Here is a 14596-nt window from a genome sequence, read left to right on the forward strand (position 1 = left end):
GCCAAAATTCAATCAGGGTTTTTGTTTGATCTGCTATCACGTAAAAACACAAACCGACTTTAGCGAGTGCATTAGTGAAGTCTAGAGAACGGTAGATTGCTTCAGTGTCTGCAAGCTGAGTACATGATAAATTGAAGGTATTTTTTTTTCTGGAGCTAGGGGTGGGCAATATGAGGCTTTATTGTTATTATGGTAAATGATCAATTATTATCATCAATGGAATGGTCATTGTTAAAAATTAATAAATAAATAAAATTATTTGAAGTCCTTTTGGATTGCAGCTGCATTCCTATTGGTCCTTCATGAAATTGTAACACAATAAAGAACAACCATCAGATTCACATCATGTCAAAAAAAATTGTCTAAGTACATTGTGGATATCGTCAGTACTTACACACTGACCAACCGCCAATTTCAAATAAATTACACAAAGGCCTTACTTGGTCTTACGATTTCTAAAATCTTAGACTTCTAAAATGTAAGAAAGAAAATATGGGATGTATTAGGGCTGTGAACCTGGCAATATGATAAATATCATTATACAGTGGTTATAAACTAATATGTTGCAATATATTGCTTTACTGTAAGCAAGACAAAATATATATGTACATACATTTTTTAGGAAATCTGTCATAGTATTAAACAACTCACATGCATATCAAATCATATGCATAAATTCTGAATAAAGAAAAAGTTGAGTTCCAGTCAGAACAGTGGAATCTGAAGACCACAGCACTGCTCTCTAGGGGTCGGGGTTCGACCACTGCGTCATTATTATTATTATTAATTAAAAATCAATACTGTGTTTTTTTAGATTTCATACAGTATTACAAAACATATGTATGTTTCACTTCAATCTGTGGATATCATCTTACACCCCTAATAATGAACCTTTATAGCAAAAATGTGTCAAATCATCTTGATGCTACATTCTTGTCGCCATATTGCCCATCCCCTACCTGCAGCCCATTTTCTTCCCTCTGGCCTTCACAAACAACCAATAGTCTAACCGCCCAACCCCACCTCTCAGCTCCCAGCAACCAATAGCACCTACCCGCTCTAACCTGTTGCTGGTTTGCCTGCGGCGTTGCAAATTTGACTCCACCAACCAGTTACTTTGCGGATGGTGCGGGACCTGTGGGCAAACCCGCCTTAGTGCATAGTGCGTCATAGGTAGGCTTTGATTGATGTTGGTTGTTTGCATGGTATCCTGATTTGCCCATTTTTTTTAGGTTGGTTTAGCTTTGGATGCGCTCGGTCACTCTTACCAGCATGTTATTATCAGCCAGGTACACCAGGGTCCCCTGTGGCTGGTTTCACTGCATTCTGACAAAGTGACCAGCATCCAAACGCTGGCAGTGCCAATGTTCCATGTGGCTTTTGGGCAGTTTCCACCATCTACTAAAAACGTAGTTCCACACTGCAGACATTCAACACCTCACCCTGTACACAGGCCCATTGTTCAGTTAGTCACCCTCATGATTGCAATTCTCTCATGATTAGCAGCAGTTTTACAGACCCTAAAATTGAGCCCTGTGGGACTCCACAAAAGACTCTGAACTGTTAGCAAATAATTCATAGTAGTTTTTGCACCATGATTAAAAACATCATAATAAACCTAGTGTTGCCTGAAGTAAGCTTCAGACATGGTCCATCAATGCCACCTCTAGGACCCTGGTGTGAGCAGAAATGTGGTATATCTCCCCAAAAAGGACCAGAAGTTGATCTAGCCGAACTTGATCCACTGAAACGTGTCTTAATCTGGTCTAATGCTGATCATTCAGAACATTTTAGACCAAAACTTTGTTGATCTACACCATCAACCCCCTTCTGAACCAGCAGCAACGCTGCTGCTTCAGTGAACTACCTTCAATATCGTTGATTGTAACTCAAGGTCGTCCACTCACCGAGGACTCGCTGTCTCTGATGAGGAAGTCTCCCTCCGTGCCTCTCTGATTAAGAGCCACCTCTGCCTGGTGACGGGTCACCTTGCCGTAGTACCACTCCTTACCAGCGAAGCGGCCGCTCACCGAGGGCTCGATGTAATCGCAGTCGGGCGTGGGCGGTCCGGCCATGTTGCCAGAGTTTTGCGACTCCTGCAGCACGGTCACGTAGTTCTTGGGCACAAGGCCGACTTGCCCGTCAGCTTTGCGGCACTTCCACCACTCGGGGTCGTTTTCGGGCTTCTCCAGAACATCCATCACTTCACCCTTCTCGAAGTTCAGCTCCTCGTCGTTTCCCGAGCTGAAAGGATAGAGCGCCTGGACCGTGTGCAGTACCCGGTTCCCATTGGTGCTGTGAACCACGGCGGCCAGCTTCTCGGACAAACCCATTTCTCCGCTGGCCGAGCCGTCGGCGTCTTCCGTCACGTAGTTGGAGGGGAACCAGCCCGAGCGGCCGTTGTAGCTGCCTCTCCACCAGCCATCGCTGCACTTCTCCATGACGATGACCCGGGTGCCCTTAACAAGGGACAGCTCATCTTCCCGCTCGGCCGTGTAGTTGAACTTCACCAGCGCTGGCAGGTTCAAGTCATACAAGCGCTCGCCATTGTCAGCGTAAAAGTCCGCATCTGCGCTTGACGCTGTTTCCCTCATCCCGGTTTTCCGCTTCACCTTCCCGATCCCTGGAGACACATTTACAAAAGCGTTATTCGAAATCCTCAAACTATTTATCTGGGACTTGGATTCAAACAGATGAGAAATCTCTACTAAATTTGAGTGCTTATACATGCTGTACCCAAAACCAAACAAGCTCGGAGCTTTTCTCAAGAAGCCTTGAGGCTGTTACAGAAATTCCTGGGGCTAGATTCTAGACACGAGTGTGAAAACCCACTAGGAACGCTGTATCTTCTGAGCTTCTTTCATACCTGGAGGCTCCAGTAATTCTCAAAATATTTCAGGTGCCATAATGTCACACTAGACTTAAATTCAGCCTGCTGAATACTGCTGAACTGCTATAAAAAAAAAAAAAAAATGATAAAAAGTAGTCGTCGTCTCGCCATTGTTTACACTAGGCCAAGGGCAATAAAGCTTCAGGCACCGTTTTCTCACCCACTTATCGCTGGCTGTGTGAACACTGGACTGCTGTCGGTCTTCACTACAGAGCAGAAAAATTGCTGATGTGGCACTTTCCCGTTCGTGTTCAGTAGCAGGGCTCTTACTGCTAATATCTTCGGCTTCGGAGTCCCACCAGGGTCTATTTTAGGGCCTATGGAACTGATGGTAATTATGACAGTAATGCCATGATAAAAGTGAAGAGGTGTGGGCTACAGGGTCTAAGGGGCTGATGAAGCTATACTGACAACCCCCATCACCCAACCACCCAAAAAATAATAATAATAATAAAAAAAAAGATCTGATCTGGCACTTTCCAGTTCGTGTTCGGTAGCAGTGCTCTTACTGATTCACTGGGAGGGTCGCTAGCTGGTCACAAAGCAGCCTTGGGTTAAGCGGACCTCAAGATCGCTAGAATCTTTAGTAACGTCTATGAATCTGAGAATCTGGCACCTGGGTACCTGGGTCTTTGACTGCAAGCTAATAAACTTGTGTAACCGACTGTGAAGCAAAACAAATGATTCGAGGTACTGAGAAACCCAAACAGACGACCTTCTGCAGAGCGCTCGAATACCCGAGGCCGCGACGTTAGGAACCCGACTATCTCAGCGTGAAGAAAGCTTCAGTAAATCACAGCAGCATACCACCATGCTTTAGTCAGGAACATCAAAGCAACCTCGAGAAGCATTCAATGATGTACCCTTATGCTGGAGATCAGAGCAGTTTTGCTCCTTCTGCAGGTATCGTGTTGCAGGCCATGAACAGAGACTGCACAGTTAGAAGCGGGACAGTGTAATTAGCGGCAGGGTCATTAGGAATGTGCACTAGCATGCTCACACGGTTTAGCAAAGCACCTTAAATACAATACACAAAGGACGTAATTACGCATCAGCTTATCCTTTTAACCAATAAGACTCCCGTTCACCGTTCATCTGCAAGAACAGACCCCTGGGGGAAAGTGAGGCGGAAGGGATAGTTAAACCTTTGGTGGCAGCTAATGTTGCCAGATACCATGAAGTCGTCACACTTGGCAGCTGGTTAAACCTAGTAGTAGTTCCCAGACTGCTCAAATAACTACACCATGTCAAGACTTCAGCTAAGCCTCACTGCAGTTCACATTCACATACTTAAGCATTAAACTCCTCATACTCTGTACATACACAGTTCTTCAGCCTCATAACTGCAATACTGATATAATTAGCACCAGCGTCATAGACCCTAAAATAGAACCCTGTGGGACGCCAAAAAAAAAATAATAATAAAAAATGCTGTTACCAACTAATTCGTAGGCGTTTCTGTATCGTGAATAAAAACAGAATAATAAAATTACAATGAACACAAAGGTAAACAGCAAGTAAACCAAATACTCCAATATAATCACTACCTTAAGACTAACGTTAGGCCATTAATCTGCAATAGCCTGATGAAAATTTTGGCTTGTTAGCCAACTCTGGCACATTTACACTGATGTGGAAACTGAAATCTTAAGGTAAAAAAAAAATTAATTAAAATAATTAATTGATTCAAAAAATCAATTATTTATTTAAATAATTGAAATTAAACTCCACACACACACCATGAGCTCTTCAAGCATCTGTCTGTCTGTCTGCATCCATGTTGAGACATGGGTGATCAAAATAGGGCAATGCCAGTCATCTCTATACCCAGAAGGAATTGTGGTTTGCTACAGGCAATGGCAGGCAGGATGCGAGAATGAGAACTTGTCCAAACACATGTTTCAGGGCACTGAAGTCTGTATTCTCTTTCTCTGCTCACTGTGAACAGTAGCAAACTGCTCATGCCTACTCCAGAGTGGTATTCAGTCAGCAGCAGGAGTCGAAACAGCAGGAGTTATGAGCAGGAGTCTGCAATAATAATAAAACCCTGAATGCTGCATTAATAAACAACTCAACGGCATTCATTTCTGTTTCCTAACTAGGCAAGAGAGAAGATTCATGATGTGGAGATGCTTGAACTACAGTAAAACAACAGTCATCTGCTTAACCCTAGCTTTATTAATCAGTTTATAATCCTTGGACAGAAAGAATTGAGATCAACAGGTTCATATAGCATAGATTACCTTGTGGAGTCCCACCAGGGTCTATTTTAGGGCCTATGGAACTGATATTAATTATGACAGTAATGCCATAATAAAAGTGAAGAAGTGTGGGCTACAGGGTCTAATGGGCTGATGAAGCTATACTGACAACCCCCATCACCCAACCACCCAAATATAATAAATAAATTATTAAATAAATAAATAATAAAAAAAGACTTAATACTTAATGATCGGTTTCCTGTCTTATTCAGTGCATCAGTCCAGTTCTGTATAGACACCCACAGCTCTGAGCATCACATGGGTGGTCTAATTTTACTACTGCAGTATTGTGAAATTCACTGGGAATGTCTCTCACACAATGCGTGTCACTGGAATGATTACCACACCCACCATCATTATTTGCAGGGAGAGAAGGAACGGTGGAGGGGGAAGAGGGAGTGTGGGAGTGGTGAAAGAGCGTACGAATGAGTGTCAGGGCGGGGTCCGCTAGCAATGCCAAGGATTCCGCCCTGTCACATCACGTTAGGTCAGGCCAAGTGGGCCGGGTCGGAGGATTACTGGGAAAACATCGGGGCCCTAGGCCTCCGCGACACGTTGCTGGGCTTGGCAGGCGTGTCTGAATGGTGTTACCATGAAGGAATGTCCACTTGGCAGTGAGGTGCTCTCTGGCCCGGTCAAGAACACCAGGACTGGAAGGAGTATTAAACTCATTTGCTTCTCGTTCTGAGGGGGGATACAGTCATATGTGGCAAGCGCTACTCCTACATACTGCAGGTGGTCCACCTGCCCGATTTCCACAAGGACGTCTAGTCCTACTGTATTGAATTGAGTGGATGAACACAACAGTGGGTCCGTTATTCAAGCAAGCCCTCGTAGGAAGAGGCATTAGCTTCAGCCAAGCTAGCTGATATTCAAAAGAGACTATTGTGTAACCCTGCTTCATTCTTTTGCATAACTTAGTAACCAAACACACACACACACACACACACACACACACACACACACACACACACACACACACACACACGTGCAGCTCACCACCGCCGATCTGCGGCCAATGTAACTTTGTACCAGCAGACCAGCACTGCACTGGATGTGTACCCACCCTGGACAGATCAAGGCCGACTGTGCCATCTCGGTGCCTTGGCTGCCGATGGCATGACCAGCTCCCTAACGCAATCAAATCCTCACAGCAATGCTCTTCCAATTTCTAGAAGGCCTTCTCCCCTAGACAGTAGAGACAGTCACTCCAACAAAAGCAGGATTAATACCCTTCATTTCAAAAGTAACCAAGAATGAGCAGGTGTCCCAATACTTTTGTCCATATAGCGTACCCTGCAGATGCTCTAAACAAGGTAGTCCCTCTACGTTTTCTAAATGTTTATGATCCAGTGTGGATATTGCAGATCAGTAGATATGTACACAAGCAATAAGGAACAGCGACATCAGGCCACGATTCCGATATCTTCGGTATTCTTACTGGAAAACTGGAAATCTGGAAATCCTGCAACACAAAACGACTTGTGTATGCCAGCTGAAATGGAAGTAAAGTACGACTCCACGGGCTAAAGGTCAAATGAGTGGAAAGTGAAAAGCCATTTGCTGATCCATCCCGCTTCTCATTTGCCTATCAGCCCTCTTGATTAAGATGATTCACCCGGAGCTTCCTGACAGTCCACAACCAACTGCTTTGCATTCCAAATTCTCTTAAACCAGGTCATTTGCCTCGGACGTAAAGCTCCGGGTGGCTGTTGTAAATGGATGTTCGGATGTTCCAGGTGGGAGAGGACGTACCAGTGTGTATACAGCGTTATCTGGGGTTTTAAAAGGTGTGCTGGATCTTGTTGGCTCCGGGCGTATAAACTCTCACGCGCTGCAGATGAAGGTTGAGTCTCGGGGCAAAAGAGAAACACGAGAAACAAGTACTGACCGGGCTCATCAGTCCAAATCAGCAACACACACACCTACACTCATCCAAACTGGAATTTGGGCCCATGGCACCAAATTCTGACCCCATCATCATCATCATCATCATCATCATTATTATTATTATTAAATTGAGATTCATCAGACCGGCCTACGTTCCTCCAGTCTTCAACTGTCCAGGTCTGGTGAGCTCATGTCCACTGCAGCCTCAGCTTTGTGTTCTTGGCAGACGTGGCTGTTGTAGCTCATCCACCTCAAGGTTGGACGTGTCGTGCATTCAGAGAGGCTGTTCTGCTTTTCACCGCAGTTGTACAGCGTGGTTCTCGGACTTACTGCAGCCCTTCTCTCAGCTCCAAGCAGTCAACTGGCCATTCTCTGCTGACCTCTCTCATTAACAAGGCATTTCCATTTGCATGAAAAGGCCGCATTGTACTACGCTATACGTCCAGATGTTTGTGGACAGCATTCCGCAACTTTAAGCTGCACCCATTGCTGACACAGATGTGCAAATACACACAAACACAGCTCGTCTAGTCCCTGTAGAGAAGCACCGCCAATAAAATAGGAATAAATAAGAACCTATTGTCAGCAGGGGCGGGCTAAAGGGGTATAAAGCCCCCAGCATTGAGCTGTGGAGCAGTGTTCTCTGGAACGATGGACGGTGCTCTAGCCAATACTTTTGGAATGGGCAGGGTAGTTGGGGGATGAGGTGGAGTGATCAGCCAACATCCTGACCTCATAAACGCTCTTGGTGCTGAATGACCCGAGTGGTCCAGCCGAATGAGGCACGGTCACTATGATCAGAGGATCACAGGTTCGAATTCTGGTCTTGCTGCTAGCCATCAGAGTACAATTGGCCTTGCTCTCTCCAGGGTGGGTAGATGGCGCCCTCTCCCCACATCACCCCAGTGCGACGCTGGCCAACACTGGCGTCTGCTGGCCGATGCGTCGGAGCGGGCGGGTCGGTTGCACCGGCGGCAGTTCGAAAAAGAGCCGTTGGGGGCTGCACACGTGTCGGAGGGGGCGTGTGCTGGTCTGCACCCTCACTAGTGTCAGGAATACTGCACGCAATTGTGGGGAGAATACGTACAGGCTGGGTAATTGGCAATTGGGGAGAAAATGGGTTCAAAATGATATTAACATGATAAACCTCACAGCAATGCTCCAGTAGATCTAGTAGATCATCCCCCTGGACAGTAGAGATCGCTACGCCAACACAATCAGGATAAACTCTCTTTTATATACCCATGACCTCAGTGGAAACAATAAACAAGCAGGCGTCCCTATACTTTTGTCCATTGACTATCTTTGTTATGCCATACTGTTCACTTCTAGTTGATCAGCGTTTATAGATTTCGCTCATTAAACCATGAGGAAAACAAGGGACTGTACAGGCCTTAACACACTACGTCAGCGCTACCTTCCTTTGGACTTCCTGAGCCGGCGATGCTCGGGAAGGAAGCCATGTTGCTTGATGAGGCCAGACGTAAGCCTGAGCTCCCACATGAATCCTGTTGATTTCTCTCTTCCTCACCAGCTTCACTTCTTTCGCCACTCAATCACAGCTCATAAACCTGACACTGACTGGTCGCCGTACGGGCCGTGCACAAAAGCAGTCCTCAGCATTCCCTGCCCATGCAAGCTGGGGTCTTCTTTGTCTGTCCAGCAGCTCTTGCTGTGTGGACTTCCCCTACATTTCACAGCCTTTCCTCCTAGCAAATAACATGCGCTGCAGGCTAGCTTAGATTGGCCACTTCCCTTGGGCTGATCTTCCCATTGTTCTCTGATACGGCAGAGCAAGTGTGCTCCGTTACAGGGGCCAAGATTCCACTCACTTCCACATACGTGCACACCCAGAAAGGCTGGATTTGAAAAAGGCCCACGTACACCTACACTCACCCAAACAGTAATTTGGGTCCATGGCACCAAACTCTGACCCCATCATCATCATTCTTATTAAACTGAGATTCATCAGACTGGCCTACGTCCCTCCAGTCTTCAACTGTCCAGGTCTGGTGAGCTCATGTCCACTGCAGCCTCAGCTTTGTGTTCTTGGCAGACAGAAGTGGACCCTGAGGTGGTCTTCTGTCTGCTGTTGTAGCTCATCCACGTACATCCAAGTACTGACCGGGCACTTCAGTCCAAATCAGCAACACACACACACACACACACCTACACTCACCCAAACAGTAATTTGGGTCCATGGCACCAAATTCTGACCCCATCATCATCATCATCATTATTATTATCAAATTGAGATTCATCAGACCGGCCTACGTCCCTCCAGTCTTCAACTGTCCAGGTCTGGTGAGCTCATGTCCACTGCAGCCTCAGCTTTGTGTTCTTGGCAGACAGAAGTGGACCCTGAGGTGGTCTTCTGTCTGCTGTTGCAGCTCATCCACCTCAAGGTTGGACGTGTCGTGCACTCAGAGAGGCTGTCCTGCTTTTCACCGCAGTTGTCTCAGCAGCCCTTCTCTCAGCTCCGCCGCTGAGCGTAATAACCCAATGAAACATGAAGACACGCTGGCATCAAGGCGGACAATGCTAACAGACAGCTGGTGGAGGAGCTCAGTCTTGTTCTGTGGTGTCTCTTTGAAAAGGGTACAGCAGAGAGAGGAAAGAGAAGAAGGGGGTGGAGAGGGCAGATAAACAAACAAAGAAACTTGAAGAATATTATCATCTAAAGCCGCATTCAGCAGGACCCCTGCAAACCCCGTCAAAGAGAAGGCCGTGAGAGCCGCGACTGACAAGAAAGCCTCCAAAACAACAAAGGCCTTCTTGCGCTGTTTGTGGCTGGCTGATAGCAGTGCAGAAATAGACACGCAACCACAGATGTGAGAGACAACAAGGCTTCTGAACAGCAGTGAAGTTAAGCCAGACAGTACCCTAGACTATGACTGCAGTCATCTTTGGTGCGATTAAAGGGGAATTCCACCAATTTTCCCAATTTTCGGCATAATTCAAGCACCGTGTGTTCAGAGTGAGGTAGTCAACAGCAGATTGTGGTGGAAACCAGAGACTGAGACCACAAAATGTACATCATACGGTAAAACAAGCCACGTGCTATAGTGACAAAAGTATTGGGACACCTGCTCTTTTTTTTGTTTGACTTGCTTTTGTAGGAGTAACTGTCTCTCTACTGTCCAGCGATGGCTTGAGGACTTGATCTCAATTCAGTGACAAAAGCATTAGTGAGGGCAAGACGATGATGATCACCACCCCAACTCATCCCAAAAGTATTGGATGCAGCACCACTAACCGTCATTCCACAGTTCTTCCAAAGCTCCACAGCTCAATGCAAGGGGGGGTACCCCTCTACCCCACTGCCTAAAGCCAGGCGAGTATTGCGGCAATAAGATGATGCTAATCTGCTCTAGAGATTCCTACACTATTAGCAGTACTTCTCTATAGGTGCTAGACAAGTCGTGTGTATGAGCAATAGCGGCAACTTAAAGTAGCCGAATGAATTCATTAGAAGGGGTGTCCACAAATATTCGGACGTACTGTATACTTGTAGGCATTTCATGCAAACGTATGGTGTTAAAACAAGTGTTTCTGACCTTATGCTAATGCTATACACTATAGGCTGTACAGACTACCTCTGGGGAAAGTTGTAGAACATTATATGGAACAAACTAATGTAACCTGTGCTACTATCGGTTCTAGATAATTGTTGAAATCTAGAATAGTCTTCTGTATTTGAGAGGTTTTGTTAGTTTTCTCCTGTTGAACCAAACTGTGACTTCTGTGTACTATTACCCCTCAACAAATGGGATAAAAGCTTTGGACATGGTAGAACTTCCAACTTTCCCAGCTCTAAACTTGGCATTGTCATAGCAAAGTTAAAACCTTGGGCCTTCATGATACCACCACCTTTTCCAATTGTTAAGACCATTTTCAAGGTTAGCAGCTTGACTGTTCCATAAGAAGTGGACCAAAACTGGAGCAGAAACGAACCAGAAATGAAACAAAATCTTCAAGTTCTCAAGATAATAAGACAGAATCAATAATAATAAGTGATAATAACTATAATAAGCAAACCAAAAAAGAAGCCCAGTTTCTTCACCACAAACAGTTTAAAGAGCTAGATGTCCCCAGAACATCACCATCTCCCCGCAAAGTGAAGAGGCCCTCAAACGGGAGCAGAGAGCCATTTATCCACAGCACGTGTTCAGCAGCTCCCTGCCACGCCAGGATCCCTGGTTATCAAAGGCCGGAATGTGACGAATGAGTACGAGAGGATGACCAGTCATCACTCTGGTCCACGGCTCAGGTACCACGACCTTGCTTAGCTGCTATGAATAGCTTCCACAGCTCGGCGGCTCCCGTTTTGCTGGTGCTGTATGGCTGCGAGAATGGGAAGGATTCATCGCTGGTCCTGGTCCTAGTCTGGCTCGACCTTCTCTGGGGGTCAGGCAGGGTCTGACACAGCGAGCCCATAACCTGCACGTCCACCACACTATTACAGGGCTGGAGTCATTTACAGGAGGAGGAGGTGGAGGACGAAGACAACAGCAGCCCCACAGAGACAAGGAGAGGAAACTGTAAATATAACGGGTGGATGGATTTGAAAGATTGGGGAACCCCCCCTCATCCTTAGAGCATGTGTTTGTCTCTTTTGCACTTTTTCTTTTTTTTAAAGAAAGAAAGAGAGGGAATGCGGGAAGTGAAGAGAGGCGGATGAACGGACGGAGGGACGGACAGACTGACTGACGCTCAGACGTTCCTCACTTCCTCCCTCGCTTGCTCAAAGGAACTGGGGAGAAATCTGTCTCAAATTAGACAACTTCCTCTCTGAGCAGGGGCCGAGCGACAGGAAAAGAGCAAGGAGAGAGAGAGAGAGAGAGAGAGAGAGAGAGAGAGAGAGAGAGAGAGAGAGAGAGAGAGAAATACAAGCTGCTGGTGGCTTCTCTTAAACCTTCAGACCTTGGTTCTGAACTGGAACAAACTGAGCAAAGATCCAACTCAAGCTCTTGAGTCGGGTATATTACACACACAGTACTGTAGGCTTTAGTCCCCTGTTGACATTTTTAATGTAAAGCTGCTTAACTGGTCAGTAAGTGTTTATCTCCTCAGTAAATCACTGATATTAGAATAAACACTAATAATAACACTCCTACAGAAAGTGGTGATGGTTCTCTTCCATCACTGTGTTCATTAGAACATCTCCAAAGTTCTCCTCTCTCATGGAGTCTAGTATTATTTAGTGTTCTCCTCAGATCAACACCTGGTTTGGTGGTAAATCAGGGCTTAATGATGGTAAATCAGGTGAGCTGCTGCTGCTGCTGCTGATGGAGTTGAACACATCCTCCACGCTGTGCTGGCTGGACTGGGGGGCGTCCAGGAGAAACCTGGAGGAACCGAGCTCTGTTCTTCAGACTAGCTCACCGACAAGATCTCACTTCTTTCTTTCTTCAGAATGAGAAGCTCTTGTTTCTCCTTTTTACTGGATTTCGGATGAGATCTGAAGCTTCTACAGTTTAGGTGGTTAAAATCTCTGCATACATCACACTGCATGGCAAAAGCAACCAAGTCTCACCAAGACACAAACAAATTAGGCAAGTATACTAGACAGGTAGCACCTCACTGTCATTCTACCAAAACATCTGAAAATGGGGAAAATTGGGATTCAATTGGAAGCGATATTAGAAATAAGAAAGTGTTTAACTTCAACCTCTTCAGCTCTGTGGGTTCACCAGTGGTTCCTGGATTTTTTCACCTCCTGGTATAACTTAGGAGCAACTCAGCCAGTTTGCATTGCTTTGCATGTAGTTACCGAAGAGTAATCCCTTAGGGTGTGAGAGGTCACGGAGCATAAAGGGTTAAAAAGGGTTACAGTTGCTTGAGTTTTTCACAGTAAGAAACACAGAAAATAGGATGGTTTTACGGTACAACAGTATACAGTATTTCATAGTTCTCATCATTACTATGATCTATTCTATATGATCTATTATTACTATTTATTATTATTATATACACTCACCCTTTAAATGAACAAAAACAGGGTATTACAGCTTTACTGTAGTTAAAGCCTGAAACTATTAATGGAAGCACACGTAAAATGTCTCCCTTTTGAAAAAATAAATAAATATATAAATAAATAATACAATTAATCAACTGAAATTTCTAAATTGATCGACTGACTGATTGGTTTGTAAACTCTGAAAATAGTAAGAAATGGGTGGGATTCTCTGTTTGATACACAATGACCGCCATCAGCAGTTTACCACTGCGACCCTAACCAGGGACTACGATTATTTTGCTTCAAGCAAATTTGGAGCATTTCTATTGGTCAGTTATTATGAATAATTCATCAAAGACAAAGCAGTAGCTTTTTTTTTTAATATGAAAGTGAAGAAAAGTCTATTCCCCTCCTCCCATAGACTCTCAAACACTCGCACCCCCCCCCCCCCCCCACACACACACACACAGGTACAGAAAAAACCCTGTAATTATCTAATGTTTACGATGATCCCACACTGAACTGAAGAGCGCCGGGCCCTTTGAAAAGTGTGTCAGTGGGGCCACGAAGATGCCTGTGAAAGCTCTCCGTAATCACATTCCTCTGATAACTCCCCCAACACAGAGACAGAGAGAGAGAGGAGCAGAGCCCTCATCAATCAGCGCCGACAGTAAAGATGACACAAAGCCTGCAGTGTTCGACAGGATAGGGGACATGGAGCTGCCGTCGCCCAACTGCAGCCCACTTATGACAGGAAACCACCCCCCCAAAAAAGAACAGCCGACACCGGCCAAATCTCCCCAGCTCTCCTTCCTATACGGACAAACATCCCATCTCTATACTGTTCACTACAGAAGACGTATTAAGATTATTAACTGGATCATGAGCCTGTAGATAGATTCAAGGCTTACTGAAGGGTCTTCAGCTCTATACTCAACATCTCAGAGGCAAAAACAAGATGGGAGGGAGGGGAAAAAGCAAAAAGACCCACACCCTACTTCTTAAACCCTCCATTGTGTGACTAAGTTCAGCAGCAGGAAAGCTGACTAAAGGAACGTAGTGTCTGAAACGGAGGGGAGGGAGTGTGTTGGTGGTGGTGGGGAGGTGGGGGGGGGGGGTTATGAAGATCGAGCTGAGAAGCAGAGAAGTTTATGTACATGAGGAAGGCGAAGGCTGGGGACTTCTTCACACGAGGCTGATTGCAGTGTGCGAGTGAGAGCAGGGCAATTACAGGCTTCCACAGGAGCTTTAGCAAAAGCCCTACCCACCCAAGCTTTAGCAGCTCCTCCGCTAGCACACCCAGGGAAGAAGAGGAAAAAAAGAAAGAGAGAAAGAAAGAGAGAAAGAAAGCTGTGAAAGACTTTTTTTCCCCCCTAAGCAAACAAGTGTGTTCTCATAACTCTCTTCTGAACAAATCCACACACTCCCCAGACGTCCCCGGGCATTCACACAATGGCTCGAAACGGAGCGTTGAAGGGGAAAAAAAAAAAATACAGCAGAAACAGAGGAGAGAAGAAAAAAACTGACAAGCTCCCACCCAACTGAGAGGGGGAGGAAAAAAAGCCTTTCAGAACTCGCTAATCCCTCAGCTAAGGA

At 45.6% G+C, this 14596-nt stretch overlaps 1 protein-coding gene across 4 annotated transcripts in view; it reads right to left on the reverse strand.

Moving 5' to 3' along the window:
- Positions 1-14596, reverse strand: part of nck1b (NCK adaptor protein 1b) — a 53574-nt gene that overhangs the window by 3366 nt on the left and 35612 nt on the right. For all 4 annotated transcript variants that reach the window (XM_072679331.1, XM_072679332.1, XM_072679330.1 and 1 more), the window contains one exon: positions 1908-2623. In XM_072679331.1, coding sequence (XP_072535432.1) covers positions 1908-2623 — 716 coding nt within the window. The remainder of the gene's footprint in view (positions 1-1907; positions 2624-14596) is intronic.

The sequence above is a fragment of the Salminus brasiliensis genome, chromosome 5 (assembly GCF_030463535.1).
Source record: "Salminus brasiliensis chromosome 5, fSalBra1.hap2, whole genome shotgun sequence".
NCBI lineage: Eukaryota > Metazoa > Chordata > Actinopteri > Characiformes > Bryconidae > Salminus > Salminus brasiliensis.